General features: G+C 49.8%; 6 protein-coding genes and 1 non-coding gene across 7 annotated transcripts; 3 read left to right on the forward strand and 4 right to left on the reverse strand.

Moving 5' to 3' along the window:
- Positions 1–342: 342 nt before the first annotated feature.
- Positions 343–441, reverse strand: LY79DRAFT_t233. The gene has a single exon. It is a non-coding gene; the product is annotated as a tRNA-Leu (tRNA).
- Positions 442–1,674: 1,233 nt separating this feature from the next.
- On the reverse strand, positions 1,675–2,163 carry LY79DRAFT_673113 (uncharacterized protein; the record flags this gene model as incomplete). The annotated part of the gene is made up of 2 exons (XM_060564127.1): positions 1,675–1,952; positions 2,022–2,163. The coding sequence occupies 2 exons, from the start codon at positions 2,161–2,163 to the stop codon at positions 1,675–1,677; spliced, it is 420 nt and encodes a 139-aa protein (XP_060409736.1).
- A 2,761-nt stretch (positions 2,164–4,924) lies between these two features.
- LY79DRAFT_566650 (major facilitator superfamily transporter) lies at positions 4,925–7,293 on the forward strand. The gene is made up of 4 exons (XM_060558841.1): positions 4,925–5,338; positions 5,577–5,861; positions 5,948–6,640; positions 6,705–7,293. Exons 1-4 carry the CDS (start codon positions 5,140–5,142, stop codon positions 7,016–7,018), a joined length of 1,491 nt encoding a protein of 496 aa, XP_060409737.1. The 5' UTR covers positions 4,925–5,139; the 3' UTR covers positions 7,019–7,293.
- LY79DRAFT_566652 (cytidine deaminase-like protein) lies at positions 7,294–8,348 on the forward strand. Its single transcript, XM_060558842.1, has one exon. The coding sequence runs from the start codon at positions 7,305–7,307 to the stop codon at positions 7,953–7,955; it is 651 nt and encodes a 216-aa protein (XP_060409738.1). The 5' UTR covers positions 7,294–7,304; the 3' UTR covers positions 7,956–8,348.
- Positions 8,247–8,642, reverse strand: LY79DRAFT_583151 (uncharacterized protein; the record flags this gene model as incomplete). The annotated part of the gene is made up of 1 exon (XM_060560306.1): positions 8,247–8,642. The coding sequence occupies one exon, from the start codon at positions 8,640–8,642 to the stop codon at positions 8,247–8,249; it is 396 nt and encodes a 131-aa protein (XP_060409739.1).
- A 1,956-nt stretch (positions 8,643–10,598) lies between these two features.
- Positions 10,599–11,619, forward strand: LY79DRAFT_673116 (Alpha/Beta hydrolase protein; the record flags this gene model as incomplete). Its single annotated transcript, XM_060564128.1, has 2 exons — positions 10,599–11,325; positions 11,402–11,619. The coding sequence occupies 2 exons, from the start codon at positions 10,599–10,601 to the stop codon at positions 11,617–11,619; spliced, it is 945 nt and encodes a 314-aa protein (XP_060409740.1).
- Positions 11,526–18,544, reverse strand: LY79DRAFT_372965 (ankyrin repeat-containing domain protein). The gene is made up of 9 exons (XM_060552843.1): positions 18,497–18,544; positions 18,028–18,442; positions 17,742–17,973; positions 17,632–17,685; positions 17,260–17,577; positions 16,960–17,206; positions 16,781–16,891; positions 14,089–16,726; positions 11,526–14,031 (listed from the first exon to the last, which is right to left on the reverse strand). Exons 2-9 carry the CDS (start codon positions 18,102–18,104, stop codon positions 11,697–11,699), a joined length of 6,012 nt encoding a protein of 2,003 aa, XP_060409741.1. The 5' UTR covers positions 18,105–18,442; positions 18,497–18,544; the 3' UTR covers positions 11,526–11,696.
- Between the last annotated feature and the right edge of the window lie 759 nt (positions 18,545–19,303).

The raw sequence follows: 19,303 nt of genomic DNA on the forward strand, positions 1-19,303 counted from the left end.
AGGTAACCAAGCAATGCGGCATTATCGGTTCACACACAACTCTAAATTTGTCACTGGTCTGGTGTGTGTGTTTTAGCTCATGAGCCATTTGGGTATGTTTTAGCTCAAAGTCCATTTAGTTGAGACGGTCAAATATGTATGCGTGTCCGGCGAATGGGGGAAATGCATTACGCTTACTAGTTTACACTAAATGTCTTTATTCCTTCGGTACCATCCATTGTCTTTATCACATGAGCATACCCCTTTCTCTTGTTATAAAGGTGGGAGGTGGCCAGAAATAGACGTAGACGAACTAAAAATTAATAACTCATACATATCATCAACACCAGCAAAAAACGGTGATGAAAGGGACGAGACTCGAACTCGCGCGGGTTGCCCCACCAGGAAACAGATGTTAAGCTGACCTTAACCTGGCGCCATAACCAACTCGGCCACCCTTCCACAACTTCGTCGTTCGCACACCGACGAACTTTAGCACAACTCACTGAGTGAACACACATAGAGCAGAGATGATTAGGGCAAACCCCGACATGATAGAGTACGGATGCTGAGAAGGTTCAAACCGACCCTGGTCCTGGTTACGGTAAGGGCTGTATCAACGACTGACTCAATCGTCTTGAATTATGACCCAAATTCCAGAGCTTCCTCGTTGCGGCCCTGGGCTGAGCGTTCACAGAAGCTTGTGCACACCGTGTTCGCGTGTGTTTTGGATATACTTAGCAGTTATCTCCGATATCTATCTAGTTTCACTCTTATATGTCGCTTAGTTTGCTCCTGTACCTGATTGATCTTCGCGAAGCAGGTAAACATACACCCGGCATTCTTCTAAGGTTGGTTCCCCTGACATCCATACTTTGGCAAACGAGAGAGTTGCTGCAGCCGAACGCTTCCTACTCGAGCTTGCGCTGTCAAACATTGAGGAAGGGGGAAGGTCGGGAGGTCTGGATTGTGTGTTGGGTTCTAATGCCGTCCATGATCACGTTGGTTGCCTTTGGAGTTCGAATCGCTATGAGAGACCCACAAGGTATAATGGCATAGTATTGCGATATATCTTTGTGAATAGCCCAACTAGGGAATCTATCGATCTTGACAGATCTTAAGACACACTATGATCACTTGTCTTATTGGTAACACCACGAGCCTCGATCCCAAAACGTGCAGCCGGGCTAACGTCACCGTGATGACTTCACGCTCGCATGATGTCCTATTCTTAAGGTGACTGACGCGGCGACATCAAACTATGTTCCTTAAACAGTGAGCCCCCATGCATCAAGAACGTAGTAGCATCTTTCTGTTGTGTCGAATAATACGATGTGGCGGCGCAGCAAGATGGATGACGTACTGGCGACCTCCACCCGTCACTCTTCATTAAACATAGAACTTAGATGACCTCTCCCCGTAACTCATGAGCCGCGGTTGTGCCCCTGTGCCTTCATTCCACCATTGCCGTACCTCCCAGTCGACAACATAACCCTAGGGCTTGATCACCTACACAATGTGCCGAATATTCAGAAGCATATGGCCACTTCATTAGCTTTTCATCGCCGAGCGTGGCCGAAGAAGGCCATATCCCATCTGAGACAAGAAGGCATCCGGCTTAAATGGCAATTCATCTGTCCAGGTCGGGTTTTGTCACGAGTTAGAGCACACAGCAGGGCATTGGAGAATTCAGGTCTAAAAGGCTTTATTCCATAAACATGACGCCTGATGCTCGCGCTGGGCACGGGAGCGTTCGGCGGCCTCCATGACGTCGAGGTCATCAATGTTCATTCCTACGTCAACGTCCGTGACAGCGGCGGTGTCAAGACCAAGGAAGCGGTGCCACAGCTGGCTAGCATGTCGGAACTTATAGTTGATGGGCGCGGTGTATCCTCCGTCCAGGAACTCCTTGGCGTAGTGATGGATGGCGACGGCGGTAGAGTGAGTTGCCTGCGTGTCCATGACGTCGTTCTCTGAAGGGTGATAGTACGATTTGGGGAACAATTCGTCGCCAGCTGAGCCTACTTGAGTTATGGACCTACGAGTCCAGGCAATGGCAATGTGTCTCCACGACGCGACGTTGATGGCCACTCCGATGGAGGCGAGGGACGACGACTTCATCTCGTCCGTCAGACGCGACGGGGACCAGTGGAGCTTGGCGGGCACATCGTTTGTGTTGGGCATGGTCCAAAAGGACGACTGGAGCTTTATTCCATAAACATGACTATGGAAAGAATGATCCTATATATATATATATATATATATATATAAAATATTTATATATATGTAGGTGAGATACGCGAGTAATGACTAAAACGCCACGTGATAAAGAACATGACAAGACAGTTGCAGACTGTGGAAGAATGAAGCTATCGTGACAGGTTTCTTTGATGCAATATTTCCAGAACCTGGACTCTCAGTGTGTGTGTCGGATAACCAGGAATCGGAACGTAGTTTTCGGCTTCACAGTCGGAACTTCTATTATTTCGTCTGACTTCTAAGTTTCTTTCGCATAAGCAGAGTGAATCTCCAGCTGCAGTTAACCTTGAGCTGTTTTTTCATGAGTCGGTCTTCGTATCGAAACCTAGTTGCCCTATGATTTCATCCCCAACAAACCCCTTGTGGCAGACGGGAATTCCGGAGACGTCCTGCACCGTTAGCTTACTGTGACGAATAGAATAAGGCATCTGTCACATAAAAGTGGACCCATAATTACTATGCTGTAATTATGGCTTATATCGCCGCACGACTAACTCTTTTATCAACCGTCTAACTAGGTACATCTTGCTAAAGTCTAGACATTGAGAGCCCCTTGAGGATCCACACGCAATCTAAACTAAGGGTATTTTATAGGAATTAAACCTATAGATACGTTTTTTAATTACTTATAACACACTTAACTATTCGAGTATAGTAGTAGGGGTGTAGTATAAGCTAGGCTTATAATTGTAATATTGATAGAATAAAGTGTCTACTAACTATATAAAAGTAGATCTATAATTAGTGTGCTGTAATTATGGCTTATATCGCTGTACGACCCAAACAGAATAATCCCGTCTTGTCACCCCTCCGCCTTTTCACTCGTATAGAAACTACCTGAAGCCCTATGCTTTGTTCTCTGCTCTCGTGGATGGATGCACAGGGGTCCAGGTGGATATCTGGCTTAGCAGCGATGGTGCTGACCTACTGTTCGGCTATGACCACGACGCTCTCTCGAGAAAAGCACGCTGAAATCAATGTAACTGGATACACTCTTGAAGATGCTTAAGACTGAGGGTCTGGACTACAGTTGGGCAAATTGCGCGGCTTATGACCAACCACTAATACCTTCAAAATGAACCCAAATGCCTCTCTGGTCTTTCTGGTCGACGTCAAATCGGACGCTGGAGGGACTTAATCCTTTTTGATGAAGCAACTGAGTTCCTTTGTCAAAAGCAGTCTCTCACACACAACCACATTGAGGTATCTCCTGGCTTCGAAGCCCAACAGAGCCGATGGCATGCGGCAGTCATGGTGAAGGGCACGGGCAATCCTGACAAGTTCACCTTTTCTCGCGTTGTCATTCAAAACTATGCCATTTTCTTTTGTTAATATGACAATTTTATGGACGCCCAATTGCATATTCCCCTAAACGAAAACAAGATTTGCGCCCTTGATCCTCACAGCTAGCGGATGGTTCAGCATGTAATCACATACATCATGTTGACCAGGGATATTTCCGACTGCATTTAAGGATTACTTCATCAATCACATGGTTCATTATCAACGCGGATTTGTCCTGTCAACAGAGTTACAACAACTAGGGTATCATCTGAACTTAGATATTCCAGTCCAGCCCCTGCACGCGCATGCTGCACGCGTAACATGATATACACCCTTGCCCCGTTTCAATTCAGTAATTTGTGTCTTCGAGGTGAGAGGGTGGGAAAAAAAGTCAAATGCCCCAAGGCAATTTTTTCCCCTTTCTTTTGAAGATTGCTTCCCGTTTGGGCCTGTCAGTTGAACGCAAGAAGGAATAAATCAACGGACTAATGCAAAGCAGACGTGAACCGAGGCACTGAGCGCTGGGACATACACCAACCGAAGCTACAAATGGTCTGCATCTCCGGCGCTTAGCTTGGAATCTGCGGGGTACCAAACCTGAGCTGCAGAGCATGCGTCGACCGGTCCGAAAAGCCCTGGCCACACACTCTCCGGAGTCGGCTTTCGAGCAGTATGAAGACGAAAGGCGAGTGATTGCTCTCAGCGAGCCACCAACAAACAATTTAATCTATCAACTAGATTACTCACAGTTCCTGCATCGGCGGTCATTGTGGAGCAGAGCCAAGTCCGGTTCCTGGCCGGGGTGGAGGTCGCGACCATTTTAAAAGATAGGTGATTACGGGGCAGTTTTTGACAATGACGGTCCAACGTTTAGTTCGATTTCTAGCCTCTGGGAGCTTCTGGCAAGGAATTCGGAGAATAATCAAGCAGCCGGTTGGCCAATAGACGGATGAAAGGTGGCTTCGGTCACGAGTCGAAGGCCGGTCTCGATTGTCGCCCTCAATGGATAAGCTCCCGCATTCCCGAACCCGTGTGGCTCCAACGCTCTAGGCTAGAGCCAATGGCCTGCATGCTGATTATTGAGATGCCCGCCTGTAAGCAAACAGAACGCAACAAAACGCGGGGTTCGACTGGGAGGTTGGGGGGCTAGGAAGCAAGCAAGCAAGCTAGGGATGATCGATACCCTTTCCAACCACCCCCTAGTCGAAGCTTGAAGCCATAGGCCCAGACTAGCGGCGGACCGAACTTTGTGAGAGCTGGCCGCGGAGCCGGGAGGATCACCGACCACGTCTTGGCTGTGAGTCGTCGCGCCGAGGTCGGGCGCAAAAAAAAAAAAAAAAAAAAAAAAAAAAAGGCAATCAAACCTTATTAACAAAAGACAGAAGTCATACTAGTCGTGACAGTCCGGGTAGGACGGAAATGACCATGGGACGAAATATAAGCCGGCTGCCACCCTAAGTGATCCTCGGGTTTCTTCCATCACTGCCCCATTACTCCGGTTTCCCGTAGTGTAGCCCTCGTCGGCCCTGTTCCAGCGAGGTGTCTTTGCTTGTCCTCTAGTCGCATTCGGCCAAAGACAACCAGGAAAACGAGTACCGAGCTCGAACGACCGTCAAGATGCAGTACAACAAGGAGACGAAACCGGCAGAGTCGCCGCCGCGCTCCCTCGAGCATGCGACCGAGGTCCATCTCCCGGCCTACGATGACGATGCACCCGTCGAGTGCCCCCCTCACACCACCGAGTCCAAGCTCATTACCAAGATCGACTTCCGTGTGATCCCGTTCTTGTGTATCATGTACCTATTGGCCTTCCTGGGTAGGTTTTCCCCCGCTCACCGAGACACCGTTGCCGCATTGCAGTCCCGGCGAGCAGCAGCCCGCCCCCCGTGTCCTGTGTTATCCGACCAGAGTTCACCAGCTCTATGAAGAGTCGGAGACTTGGACGGAAGTTCGCATGGTTCTCCTGCACGGCCGACAATCGATGCCCAGCAGATCCCAGTCGCGGAACAGTCACCTTTGAATCGCACCAGTGCTGACAGAATTGCGCTCAATAGACCGAGTGAATATCGCCAACGCCAATGTCTTTGGCCTCTCCAAGGAGCTGGGCCTCACCGGCACCCGCTACAACAGCGCTCTCGTCGTCTTCTTTGTGCCCTACGTCCTCTTCGAGATCCCCTCCAACATACTCCTCAAGAAGTTCAAGCCCCATGTCTGGCTCAGCATCAACATGTTCGGCTTCGGCCTCGTCACCCTGCTCCAGGGTTTTGTGCAGAACTACGCCGGCCTGTGCACGACGCGCTTCTTCCTGGGTGTTTTCGAGACGGGCATGTTTCCGGGAGGTATGCTCTGCCCAGCGATCGCGGTCACCATCGCATCACAACGGTTTTATATTTGCGTGCGACGGCTGATCGTTCATTTCTCGTAGCTTTCTACCTTATCGGGATGTGGTACCGTCGCAACGAGGCCCAGCGCCGCTACTCGTTTTTCTTCAACAGCACCACCCTCGCGGGCGCCTTCGGCGGTCTCCTCGCAGCGGCGATCGGCAAGATGGACGGCGTCGGCGGCTACTCTGGTTGGCGCTTCATCTTCATTCTAGAGGGGGCCTTGACTGCTGTCGTTGCCATCTTCTTGTTCTTTTGCCTGCCTGATTTCCCCGAGGACGTTAAATGGCTCACCGATGATGAGAAGGCTTTTGTCTCTGCCCGCCTGCGCGCGGACCAGGGCAATCCCGCTGCCGAGCGCAACATCACTCTGCGTGATGTCGGACGAGTCTTCAAGGACTACAAGATTATCCTAGGAGGGTTAATGTACTTCGGCCTCGTCGTCACGGCTTACGGATACGCCTACTTCGCACCCGGCATCTTCCAGACGTATGGGTACAGCCCTATCAAGACGCAGCTGCACAGCGTGCCCCCTTGGGTTGTGGCCTTTGTTTTTTCGATGTCTTTTGCTTTCCTCTCGGATAGGACGCGGCATCGATTCGGCTTTGCCGTTGCCGCGATCTGTGTGGCCATCGTCGGCTACGGGATTCTCATTTCCATCCATGACAACACGCCTGTGCAGACCTTCGGCCTGTACGCTGTAGCTTCAGGCGCTTATACGGCAATGCCGATCATTGGTTCGTCCCCTCCCTCGTGAACATCGTTGGGAAGTGCTATGCTAACCAACACCTCTTGATCTAGTTTGCTGGTTCAATATGAATCTTGGTGGTCATCACCGGCGGTCGATTGGAAGCGGCTGGCAAGTCGGCTTTGGTAACATTGGTGGCATCATTGCCGTCTTTGCTTTCCTGAAAAAGGATGCTCCCAAGTTCATCCCCGGGTATAGCATCAGTATATCCTTCGTCATCCTCAGTGTCTTATCTTGTTTGGCGTATGCTGCCGCCTGTTGGTCGGCAAACAAAGAGAGAGATAGAACTGCTGGCGAGTCTACGTTGACCCAAGAAGAGAAAATCGAATTAGGGGACTTGTCTCCTGACTACAGATATCTTCTATAAGATTCTTTGGGGGGAAAGATAGATAGAAGAGAGTGCATAGAGCAGCATATTTGGAGTCGGTGGAGTAATTACACTCAATGCTAATGCATTTGGATGCGTCGATTTAGGGAGCTTTTATTGCAAAAGGGCGACGATGACAGGCACCGTTATCGTTGCATCATTCTATGTTGTTAACGTATCCGTACTCAAGTCCGATTCGTTTAGAGTCGAAACTACACAAACTGGAAAGAATTCTGAGGGCAGGTTTTCTTATCTGGGACAATGTTCCTCCGCGCCCCACCACGTAATGTCTCCAAGTTTCTCCCGCATCACCACTTCTTACTTCTTACATCAACTTGCTATCCCCTCCTTTCTACGGCTTGGAGATCACACAGCATCGGCGCAAATCCATTCAAACTTCCTCCTTTACCAAGCCTGCAGCTGCACAATGCCCTCTGATCCAGACCCCAAGATCCTTCGACGCTGCATCGAACTCGCAAAGGAAGCCCTCGACGCAGGCGATGACCCATTCGGGTCTGTTCTTGTCGGCGCAGACGGCAGCATAATCAGAGAAGACCGCAACCGCGTCAACACGGGCGAGTCCGGGGATGGAAGACGCGACGGCACTCTTCATCCCGAGTTCACCCTCGCCCGCTGGGCGCAACTGAACCTCAGTGCGGAGGAGCGGGCAAAGGCTTCAGTGTACACCTCGGGCGAGCATTGCCCGATGTGCGCCGCTGCCCATGCGTGGGTTGGCCTGGGTCCTATTGTCTTCGTTTCTTCAAGCGTGCAATTCTCGGCTTGGCTGAAAGAGTTCGGTGTTGAGAGAGAAGCCAAGGTCAAGCCACTTCCAATCAACGAGGTTGCGCCAAATATCCCTGTCCAAGGTCCAATCCCTGGCTTAGATGAGGAAGTCAAAGCCCTGCATAAACAAAATGTCAAGCCGTCTTCCAACTGAGCGCTAACTTGGCGATAACGGCGCCCATACTTTCGTGGTGGGGTGAACCAGTCAGGAGAGGCGAAGGGATTCTCGGAAATGACATAGGTGAAACATCCTTATGATATGCAGCCATAGGTATCTCGTTGCTTGAGGATAGAAACAATCAATTGTTGGTAATCACATGGAGGACGCAAAAAAGATGATTGTGGTGTTTTCCGCAACCATCTTACCAAGCACCATTTCTTATACTGTCGCACTTCTATGTCCTCTTCACGTCTTGTCCTGGAACCGTGGACTTTGCAATTCTTGTTAGTCCATCCCCCTCTTCTCATCCCGCGACGCACAACGATGTTTAGCCAGCCGGCGAGCTTTCTTGCTCCTACTCCACTGAACCTTGCTGCCCATGCGAGAGAAGTAGATCTCCATGAGCCTGTTCTTGCGATCCGCGTACATGCTCTTGAAAATTCGGTGCTCTAGACGTTCGAGCTTTTCGTAGCTTATATCAACTGTATTGTCATTCTCCGCGCTGTTGTTGGTCTCTGGGTTCCCGGCAGTACCTTGAATAGTGCTCTCAAGCTCGCTTCCTAGCTTGAGGCTCTTCAGATGAAAGGTTTTGTTCGGCGCCTTGGGATAGCTTGCTGAAATGACCGCGGAAGACTGCTCAGCGATGACAGCCTGCTTTTTGTTGATGTTCTTGGAGCCCATCCTGCTTATTGTAGGAGAATTCAAACGCCTATTCGACAGTAAAGTGTGCAGTGATTTAGGTTATGAATTTAGGTGGATGAGTGAATGAGCTTTCGACGATGATTGAAACTAACCTTGAGTGATGGATCAGTCTTCTTTTGTAGATCCTCAACGACCACGGATCTTGCAAGAATAATATTCAATGGAACCTGATTTTCTTGAATGATGCATGAATGCTAGAATATGCCCCTACTTTGATCATTGGATCCAGTAGATTCTCTTTCATTCATCTAGACAAAGACACAAAGGGCTGGCAGTATGAATCTATGAGTAAGCTATATGTAGAGACATTGACATTCCTGGATCGCGCCTTTCAGTTGATGAACATGCCACCCAGGACAATTCGATTCATAACAGATGCTTTCCAATCTTCAGGTAATAATAAGACTAGTTAAACAAACGTACTCATGTTTCTTCCCTAATACGCTCAGTTATTGAGTTCATGTGGTCAAAGTCACTGATACTCGGGCTTGCAAGTTCTTTTTGCGATTACAAACTGTTCCAGCAGCTAAGTAGCAAGACAATCAACTTGTAAGGTTCGTCAAAAATATTATCTGATCGCCTTCCGTTGTTTGTGGTCTGTATCAAGTCGAATAAGGTTATTCTGCTTCGTCGGTTTCTGCGTTCTTTTTCCAACTTGTTGCTAGCTCCGTTCCAGCCTGGACTTTTAGTTTTACTCTTCGAGATCCTCCTCCTCCCTTCAAAGCCGTTTTCACCGTCTGTGTCAGAGTCATCGCATTCCCAACCATCACAATGATCTTTGTCAGGCTCGGCTTCGTCGTAGTCCCAACCTTTTGGACCGTCCCTGTAATCTTCGTCATCATCTGCCGAGAAGTTAGGTTTCTTCCACGGCATGTCGGCAAAAAGACACCCCTGGCATTGGAAATCTAGCTGGTTGGTTGGTCGGTATATCCTGTCGCAGGCGAGTCTGGAATCCCTTGACTTAACACATTCACAAGCTGTTAGCTTGCGGTCGAAGCACTCACCACAGCCGCTGCATCTGTTGTTTTCCCATATGAAGTGACACATACTATTTTGCCGGGTTTGTGTTGAGCTGATTGTGGCAGGAGTTTTCAGTTCTGTTCAGTCCTAATGGGGTATTGTGATAGTTCGACTTGAAATCGATGCATATGATAGACGATGGGATTTTCCACGTTGGCAGTCACTCTGTAGCGTATTCAACCCGCAGAAGATTGTGGGCTCTTTTAGAGATGAGACTTCTGGAAAGTGTTGCCTGGCACTTTGATGAATGGGCCCTAATCTTCAAGTCTCCTGCACAGTGATTCTCTCTGCGAGTGCATGTTTGCCTTTGCATATGGGGCACCAAGTCCCTGCACTATATGAGGAATTGGTATAATGGCCAGATGTTTCATACCCAACTCGACATCCACCGTAAAGAAATTCCCAAGGAAAATAAGAAAAGTCATTTTCAGCAGTCATTTAAAGAATCCACTCGATTCTGACGAGGAAGCATGAATCATATTTGCAACAAAGTAGATTCATTATTGTTGACTATCTCTCTGCTTGTGTTCTTGATTGAGTCCGTGTTCAGTAATACTGCGAATAGTAACCGACTTTGTCACAAATTCGAGTATGCTGTAACCACTGCCTGTTATTATGTATTTAGTTGTATCGTAATTTCATTTCGAAACAATCCATTGAAAGCAATGGATAGGTTTTGTCTTCTACCTAGAATAACTTACCAAAATTAATTTGCTGACGCTGAATTGCTGGTAGCTCATTTGCATCATGTCTGATCAGGTTGATTGGATCGTTCGATACAAGTCAGCTGACTTGGCACATGGGGTGACGAGCCTTACTCCAGCAACCCATTTCTTGTCAGCACTGTCAGCATCGTTAGCACCGTTTCTCATCCTGAATTCCTTCTCATTGTAGTTTCTCTGAAATCAGGCCATCATGACTGTTCTCGAGACCAAAGAAGGCAAAGTACCGTTTTCGCACCCCTCGATTCCACCATCCTGTCACTCAGAAACCTATTATCGCGTCCTTGGTGACCTTTCCTCCTCAGCCACTCCCATCGTCGTCCTTCATGGCGGCCCCGGTATACCGCATGTCTACCTCACCCCGCTCTTCAATCGTTATCATGCCCTCACGCAAACGCCCGTCATTCTTTACGACCAGATAGGCTGCGGTGGATCTACTCGTTTCCCCTCCAAGATTGGCGACGAAGACTTCTGGACAGTTGAACTTTTCATCGCCGAGCTGGAGAATCTGCTCGCGTATCTGGGTGTTGAGAGGTTTGACATATACGGCCACTCATGGGGTGCAATGTTTGGTGCCGTCGTCGCGACACCTTCGTCATCACCACTCGCTTTCAGGATCCGAAGGCTGGTTCTGGCCAGTGGACCCGCCAGCATGAAGCTTTGGGAGCAGGCCCAACACGCGTGGTTGAAGAGCATGCCTGAGGCAGTCCGTCGAGCGATCGAGAATGCGGACAGAGACAAGGATTACGAGTCTGACGAGTATAAGGCTGCCGTCCTGGAGTATTACAAGTTGCACTTGTGCCGCGTCTGGCCCTTCCCAGAAGCTCTGACCGACGCCTTCGATGAGATGGAGAATGATCATACAGTGTACTCGACCATGTGCGGGCCGAGTGAGATTACAATCACTGGAAACCTGAGAAGTAAGTACAAGAAGGATCCTAGACCGTGATGGAAAAAGGAGCTGCTGTGCAATGCAGAGCTGACGCAAGCTATCAGATTACGATTGGATCGAGAAGAGTAAAGGAATCAAAGTTCCCACACTGCTTGTCCATGGCGAATTTGACGAAGCTTCTGACCCTGTCATCAAGCCTTGGTTCCAAAACATTCGGAAAGCAAAGTGGGTAACAATCAGTGATGGCGGGCATTGTGTTCATCTGGAGCAGCCAGAGAAGTACGCTGCTGTGTTGCAGAGCTTCTTGTTGGACCAAGAATAAGTTCTATTAGATGTGGTTTATTCGCTAGTGGTTCGGTGGTTCTCAAAACACATGGCTACGTTTCTGGTCTCTCGGTTTCAATGACTGTCGAACTCCTTCATCCGTCTTTGGCCTCTAGTCCGAGCCGGAACCCGCTCATCAATTTGAGACCCACCTTGCCGAGCAAACAATCCTGGAACATCTCTGATGACCTGCTCTCTTTGAATAGCCTCCAAGTCACTGTAAGCCATTCTTTTCCCAGCCTCCAGGAAATAGTAAAGCTCGTTACGCAATCTGAGTGGAAATGTTTCTGTGTGCCACACCCATTCCTGGAAATCTCGTCTGGGAAGCTCGATTACTGCCTCCCATGGCTGTATCCTTTTGTATACCACTGGAGCTAGAGGCAAGTATGGACTCCAGGCTCGGCGTCGGAACTCGAGGTATCCGAAAGCATGAAGCAGAGCTAGTGAGAGTGTCGTATTGTCAGAATTGCTGTCTACCTCGAAAGAAGCCGCCGAAGCACTTCTATCGAACACAGGCTTCTGCCGGACGACGAAATCATTTTTCAAGATATCAAAAGCCCGATTGATCTCTTCGGAATTGAAGTCCAACATCCTCCTATCTTTCACAATGGGAATACGGACAAGTCCATGGCCTCGTTCAGTTTTATCGACACAACTTTGGCAAACGACGAGGCGGCAGAACCGGCAGAACCGGCAGAAATACATGACCTCGTTCTCGTCGTCGTCGTCGTCGTCGTCGTCGTCGGAGCAGTCGGAGCTGTCGCAGACGTCGCAGCATATCGTACATGCCACCGTATCAATCAAGCGATCCTTCAGCTCTTTGATTGACACATGAATGGTCAAAGTCTGTAGTAGCCTAACGGCTTGCTGATCGTATCCGCCTCGTTGTAGGAGAAGAATAGAGAGATCTATCATGAGGTGTTTGTGGTGGAAAACGGTTCTTTGGTCCTCTGCGGTTAGCTCTCCGACGTACTGACAAATGATTTCGTCAGTGTTTGCCATAGCTTCGTCACTTAAGCGCTCGTGGAGGCCCCCCAGTGCAATGTCTATGGGCGTGTGCAGATCACGGTTCTTGACGGTAAGCATCGCTTGGAAGTGGTCGATTCCCGTTTCTGACTCCAGCCTCTGACAGGCTCTATAGATCTTGTTTGTGATCTCGTAGGCTTTGGCGAGAGAGCCTGGGGAATGCAGATGCAAGACGTTATCCCCGTAATAATCGACATTTTCGACAAACGAGGCCAGCTGATGACTTTGAAGCAAGATTTCGACGATTTTGGTTTGCCCACCAATAGCCGCTACATGCAAAGCAGACCGCCAGGCCCCGGACGTGTTTCCGGGCGGCTTTTGTCCCTTGGACGGATCTGCTCCTTTCTCGAGCAACATCCGGACAGTTTGAGCATCGCCAACTCTGCAAGCCTCGCCGAGGACGGTGAAGCCGATCGCGCCGACAACGTCGTTGATACCGAGCCCGTGTTGAATCAGCAGGTCGACGACCTTGTGCGCAGCACCGTTGTGCTTCGACACCGCGCTATGGACGCACGATTCGCCTATGGAGAGCCTTGCGTTGACGTCGGCCCCCTTTTCGAGGAGAAACCTTACCAGTTGCAGGTTTCCGGCTTCACAGGCGACGATGAGGGGAGTGCTGCCGTTGTAGGATGGGGTTTCGAGGGTCTCTGGAGACTTGTCGTAGAGCAATTGGGCGATTTCGAGCTTGCCATCGTAGCATGCCGACCAGAGCGGTGTTTCGTGCCAATGATATGAGAGCAGATCGGGCTTGGCACCTGCGTCGAGAAGATAGCGTACTATTTCCACGTGTCTCTCTCTGGCGGCCACGTGTATTGGTGCTTCGCATACAAGTCCCTCTTCGAACTGGCAGTTGACCAGGTCAGGTTCGTGCTCTACGAGCACCTTGCAGATATCGACATTGTTTTCTTTCACCGCACAAAGCAGCGGCGTTGAATTGCAATGTGGAGAGGGTGGCAAAAAGGATTTCGTGTCAGCGCCGTAGTGAAGTAAAAGCTGGACCAGTGCTGGTTTCAGCTCACTCGCTGCAATGAGTACATGGTCGGCTTGGTTGTTGTCTTCCGGTAGATAGTTGATGCTGGGGGGCAAATTGTTGTCGAGAAGCGTCTTGACCAATTCGAGTGTGGTGTCTTCATCGCCGTGAACAATAGCAGCATCCAGAGGACCAAGAAGTCCATAGGCTTCCTCCAGTGTGGGGTCAGCTCTGTGCCGTAGGAGAAACTCGACCATGTTCTGGTCCCCCAGGTGCACCGCCAATCTCAATGGAGACTTTGCGTACTCCTTTGACTTGTGGTTCAATAACGTGTTGATAGGGGATTGGTACGACACTAGCAATTCCAAAATATCGACGTTGCCAGTGTTGTCGAGTTTGCTCTTGTCATGCTTGCTGTCATAAATTTCAGCTCAAGGTCTTCTACACAAACATGCCAGAGTCTTCTCAGACATTGCGACAGGGCTCAAATCATGGCTCACTGACCTATTTTTATAATTTGTTGTCCTGGCAAACTTCACCGCCATGTAAACTGGTGTATCATCCGTTGCTCCCGGGCAGCGACAAGGATTGGCCCCTGCTTCGAGAAGCATCTCAACAGCCTTGAAATTGTCATGGAAGATTGCGAAGCCTAGCGGGGCCCGACGTAAGACCCTTGTGCGATCGTCCTCCAACCCATTCGAGAGAAGGTTGAGATCTACATCGGGTCTTCTCAGAAGGTGAGGAAGCCACTCGATATACTCCGGCGCTGTCAATAAGTGTATGGCTGCGAATCCCGCGCCATCCAGTTGATTGATGTCGTCCAATGTGTTTAAAAGCAGCTTGAAAAGGTCAAAGTTGCGTTCGATGATGACAAATGTCAAAGGCGTCTGGTCACTTGGCCAGGGAAAGTTCATATCCAAGTCAACATCGTGTGCGATCAGTCTTTCGACGATTGCCACATTTGAGTTCATCAATGCTTCGCGGAGCGGGGTGTTTCCGTCAATAGTTGAAGCATTGGGGCTTGCGCCGGCGCGGAGCAATAGCTCTACCATTGTTACCGAATTCCTCTCGCATGCCTCCAAAAGACATGTCTTCCCGTCGAGTCCAGATATGTTGGGGTCTGCCCCCGCGGCGAGGAACAGGGAGAGCATATTACCGAAGAGCAAGTCATCACGCAGGTCCAGAAACCTGCAGAGAAGTAAGAGTGCTGTATCCCCGTGGACGGAGCTTCGTTCATTGACATCCTGCGTCTTTTGAAGCAAAAACTCAACCATGTCAGGCAAGCCGTCTGGTGCCATCGCTGCCGTCATCAGAGGTGTGTGGCCGGCTGCATCTCGCACAGAAAAGTCTGGCTTTGGATGAGCGTTCTCGAGCAGTCTGTTCAAGCCGGGAAAAGCATCAAGCCTGTACGGAAATTTCGCGGCTAGGATTGATGCATTAGTTTTCCATGACCTAGACTTAGGTTCAACCATGCCGTAAGTGTCTTGAAGCTCGCTAATGAGATGGCCGGCATTGGCCTTTGTGAGAGTGATAGCCGGGGGGATCCAGGGATTCGACATCATCGCATTGTACATTGGAGTTCTGCGAGCCCATTGACTTGTCGCAATATTCCAAGACCGGTGTGAGGACCAGGTGTTGTAGCATGGGGAGGTGATGAAATGACCAAGCTGGGACAACAGCTTTGTCCCCTCTCTGTCCGAGAGACGGAAATGATCTTCCCACCAACGCGCTGCATAATTATAGAAGGGGTGATGTCTAGGTAGCTCCGTTGGCGAATCATCACAATCGCGACCAAAAATGGGCTGCGAAAGATACTTCAGGCACAGAAAGGCCATATTAGCGTGTTGTTGTTCTTTGTTTATGTATGTCCTGAAGTGAGAACAGAATGATTGGTGTGTGATACGGAGTTCGGAATTGTCGTCAACATGGATGAGCCGGGGGCATTTTTGCTGGAGAACACTGGGAATATCGAGACGCCTCAAACGAGAATCGTCGTGAAGGCAGGCGATAGCATCTTGTATCTCTTCCCTACTGATTGATGACTTGGAATTGATGACGATCTGTAGGATTGAAAGAAGATAGTTCTGGTTGTCGATGTTCTGGAATATCGGGAGGAGTTCATAACCGTAGTACTGTCCGAGCAGTTCCGGGCAAGGGATCAGTCTTGTGGTCATGGAGAATTCGCAGGCATCCGCATCCTCGGCCGTGGCAACGAAGTTGTGCAGGAAGAATTTTGCAAAGAAGAAAAAGCTTCCCGATTTGCCTTTTATCCATGAGCATATTTCTTCAGGAGACTGCACAAGCTTCTTGGCCTTGAAGATTGTTTTCGCCTCCACATCGATGAACTTGCTGATGTTCTCCTCCACATCTGCGTCAGCCATTCCGATTCTGACTGCCCGAGGAGATGCCAGAGAAAAGACTTCGTTTGGAGAATGCGTAAACAAGAATTTGAATCTGACGGTTTCCCGAGCAAAGTGTTGGGCTGGCCCAACTGACCCCGGAGGCGGTGGTCCTCGGGGGGGAGGGCTGTCGACAAGGCTGCCAACCAGATGCAAAAAATCTCGGACATAGGTAACATCGCACTCCTGAAGTCCGTCTATGATCAAGAAGACTTCTGTTGTTCTTGGAGGCCCCGTGGTCGGTTGATGCCTTGTCATGAACTGGCGTAGGATTTCGAAGAGTGAGCCGAGATCAAGCTTTTCGCCATCTTCTTGGAGATACCAAAACTGGGAGGATAATGACTCGAACCAAAGGGTAGACATCAAGAGTGACTTGATGAAGTACTCCAAGATTGAAGGTTGCTTGTTCCCCGTTGCACTCACGTTGCAAAAGAACGAAAGCACCACGTTACCATATGTTGGAGACGGTCGAGGGCGGTCCCCAGCCAAGTAGTTGGCAATGAATTTTGCCAGATACGTCTTGCCGCACCCAGATCCTCCAAATATATACATACAATCGGCCTTGTTTGATTTCAGCCAGTCCCTGAAGGTCGGGTCTGATTGTATCCAGGTGCATGTTCCGGGTATAGGATAGATATCATGGCCGAGGTGTGTTTGGTCCCATGTGCCGAGTTTGTTGAGAAGTGTGTCTCGATACTTCCCTATGTATTCTGCAATTGTCTTTAGGATCCAGGTGAATCCACGATAGTCGAGTGAGAACTCACCAGCATTTTTCTTCCTTGCCCACAGCTGGAACGACTCCGTGTCTGTGACCCGCTGCGGTGGGCCAGGAATGATCCGACCTTTAGGCATATGTGACGGCCTTCCAAGCTTTTCTACAGTACAGTGGTTTAGCGTCGTGCTTTTTTTATTAAACTACCCTCCTTCATATAGGTGCACTCACCAGGATCTGGCGGCGATGGTGGCGACGGACCGGCCGTGTTCAGTGTTGCTGGCGGCGGTGGCGAGAAAATGACCCTTCTCTTATCTCGTGCCAAGATGATTTGTATTATCTCGTCAATGTTCTCGGTTAGAATTGTATGGACCTGGCTTGATGGCGAAGGAATCTGTGTCAACTCGAGGTGATTGCAGTCCAACGACACATTCTTGACGTTGGCAGAGTTCATCTCACCGCATCTCCCGGAAACGATCTGACCTGCTCGTCAGCAACAGTACCAACGCGAAGCTAGTCGACAATACCCACTCGATTTCTGGAAGATGTACCGTCATCGGCGGTAACCTTGATTGACCGCTTGGCAAGACAGTTGAGGATCAGGAAACGGGGCATAGTCTTGTTGACAAAATTGTTGTTGACTTGCCTAACAGTTTCCGAAAACTGTCTTATCTCATCCATTGACGGGTCCGCCGAGTTCTTCGTTAAGCCGGCCGTCACTGTTGCCTTCACTGCCTTTAAAACACCTTCGGAATCGGTCGGATGATGAACAGTGCCCAAGAAGATGATGCTCGCTGCAAGGTCTTTGATGACAAAGTACTCCGGACAGTATGTGTATAGTTCAACTGCCTGACCAGAAGTTACATCGGACGTGAAGAAAGTGAATGGAATTGCTGAGCTTACCTTCTTGACTATGGTTCCTCCAAGTCCGTGGGCTATGAATATAGTAGGGCCACCCTAGAACCAGAGAAATGAGGATCCAACATTGACTAGCGTGGAACATCTATACGTACGCCGTACTCCCTATATCCATTCATCATGGATGCCAGAAGGTCGTCGGCATGAAGTGCAATACTGGCAGGCGTCATGTTTGCCACAGGCTCAGAGTTGTATCCATACGCCCATATTCGTACCGAGTCGTTGAAGCTTCCAAGAAAGTCGGGATCTGATATCCAGGTCTTACCAGACTCATCGTGGTGCCATGTCGCCTTGGGAGACCCGCCCAAATCGTGGATGCAGATGATGCTATGTCGCGTTAGACAAAGCTCGAGACCCGTCAGGACCGAAACGCCTGCTCACTCTATTTGTGGTCGCCATCCTGGTGGTGCGATAGTGGTGTTTGTAGGATATACTACCTCCAGACTGGGGACGATCATTGTGAAGACGGGATGATACCTCCCAAGAGACGTTGAGCTGTCGCGTATCTCTCTCTTCAGCTAAGTTTGAAAGAGTCTTGTAGGATATAAAGCATCTATTACCAAATGATGTCGCCGAGTTGATAGTTCGTGATCGATTGAATCTAGCTACTAGGGTGAATCGATCCAACTGACATGGAGGGCCAGGCTGCAATTCTCGAGATAGCCTAGATAGACATCCGACGAGATGATAAACTGCGGGCGCTGACCGCCAGGCGGCAGCCTCGTGTGAGAAGTCATCGGATTTAGGGCCAAGCAATCGGGGTTGCCGCTAGCGAGCTGTTGCAGGCATGGAGGGGCTGGTTCCTGTCAGCCAGTCCGAGATTCGGAGATGACTTGTCCCTATTGCTGACATGCATTGCCAGCGCAACCTACGGCGTGGTGTGGCCTTGTTTGGCTGTGGCTCAACACATTGTGTTGCCAGGAAGAGTCAGCTCCGCTGATGTTAAAGTCATCTAGCCAACCATTCCTTTGGATGTTTCCTGTGCATATGAAAATCGCGGTTCGGTGCTCCAACAACCACAACTACCTCCTAATTCTTAACAATGACTACGCCGCGCAGACTACAGCAGCTGGGCGCTCATGGGCCTCATAGTTTAAGCCGAATGAATGATTTAATTGTTTCGCAGGGGGGGGGGCTTACTAATGTAGGATAGATACGCTGGGTCAATGGCCTCAATAGTCATGATATTGCCAAAGGGCCGCATGGCAGCCGCTCGTTCCCAGCTGGCGGCAGTGCCACCCAATTAAACGCGTGGCGGGGCAAACTCGAATGTGAAGGCGCGTCATGACCCGCCGAAAGGAAGTGCGGCGCGCGTCGAGCTCGTGCTCGTCCCTTTTCTTTCCTTCCACCCTCCCCGGTCGTCACTGTTCGCGACAGAAGCCTTCCCAACAATTCTCAGCTTCTGCCTCTCGTCGCTTTTACGAGCCGCAATTCATAATCTTTACTTGGAATCGACTCCGTTGCCCGCCGCTGCGCATCATTACCAACGAAAACTCCGCATTGAATCAGTCACATCGCCTGTAGGTAGCGACTCAAGATGGGTATTAAGCACCTCTTCCAGATCATCAAGGAGGAGGCTCCTGATGCCATCAAGGAGGGGGAGATCAAGGCGCACTTTGGCCGCAAGGTCGCGATTGTAAGTCCCGGCGGATTGCCT

This window comes from Colletotrichum navitas, assembly GCF_030913465.1.
Source record: "Colletotrichum navitas strain CBS 125086 chromosome Unknown LY79scaffold_79, whole genome shotgun sequence".
Taxonomy (NCBI): Eukaryota; Fungi; Ascomycota; class Sordariomycetes; order Glomerellales; family Glomerellaceae; genus Colletotrichum; species Colletotrichum navitas.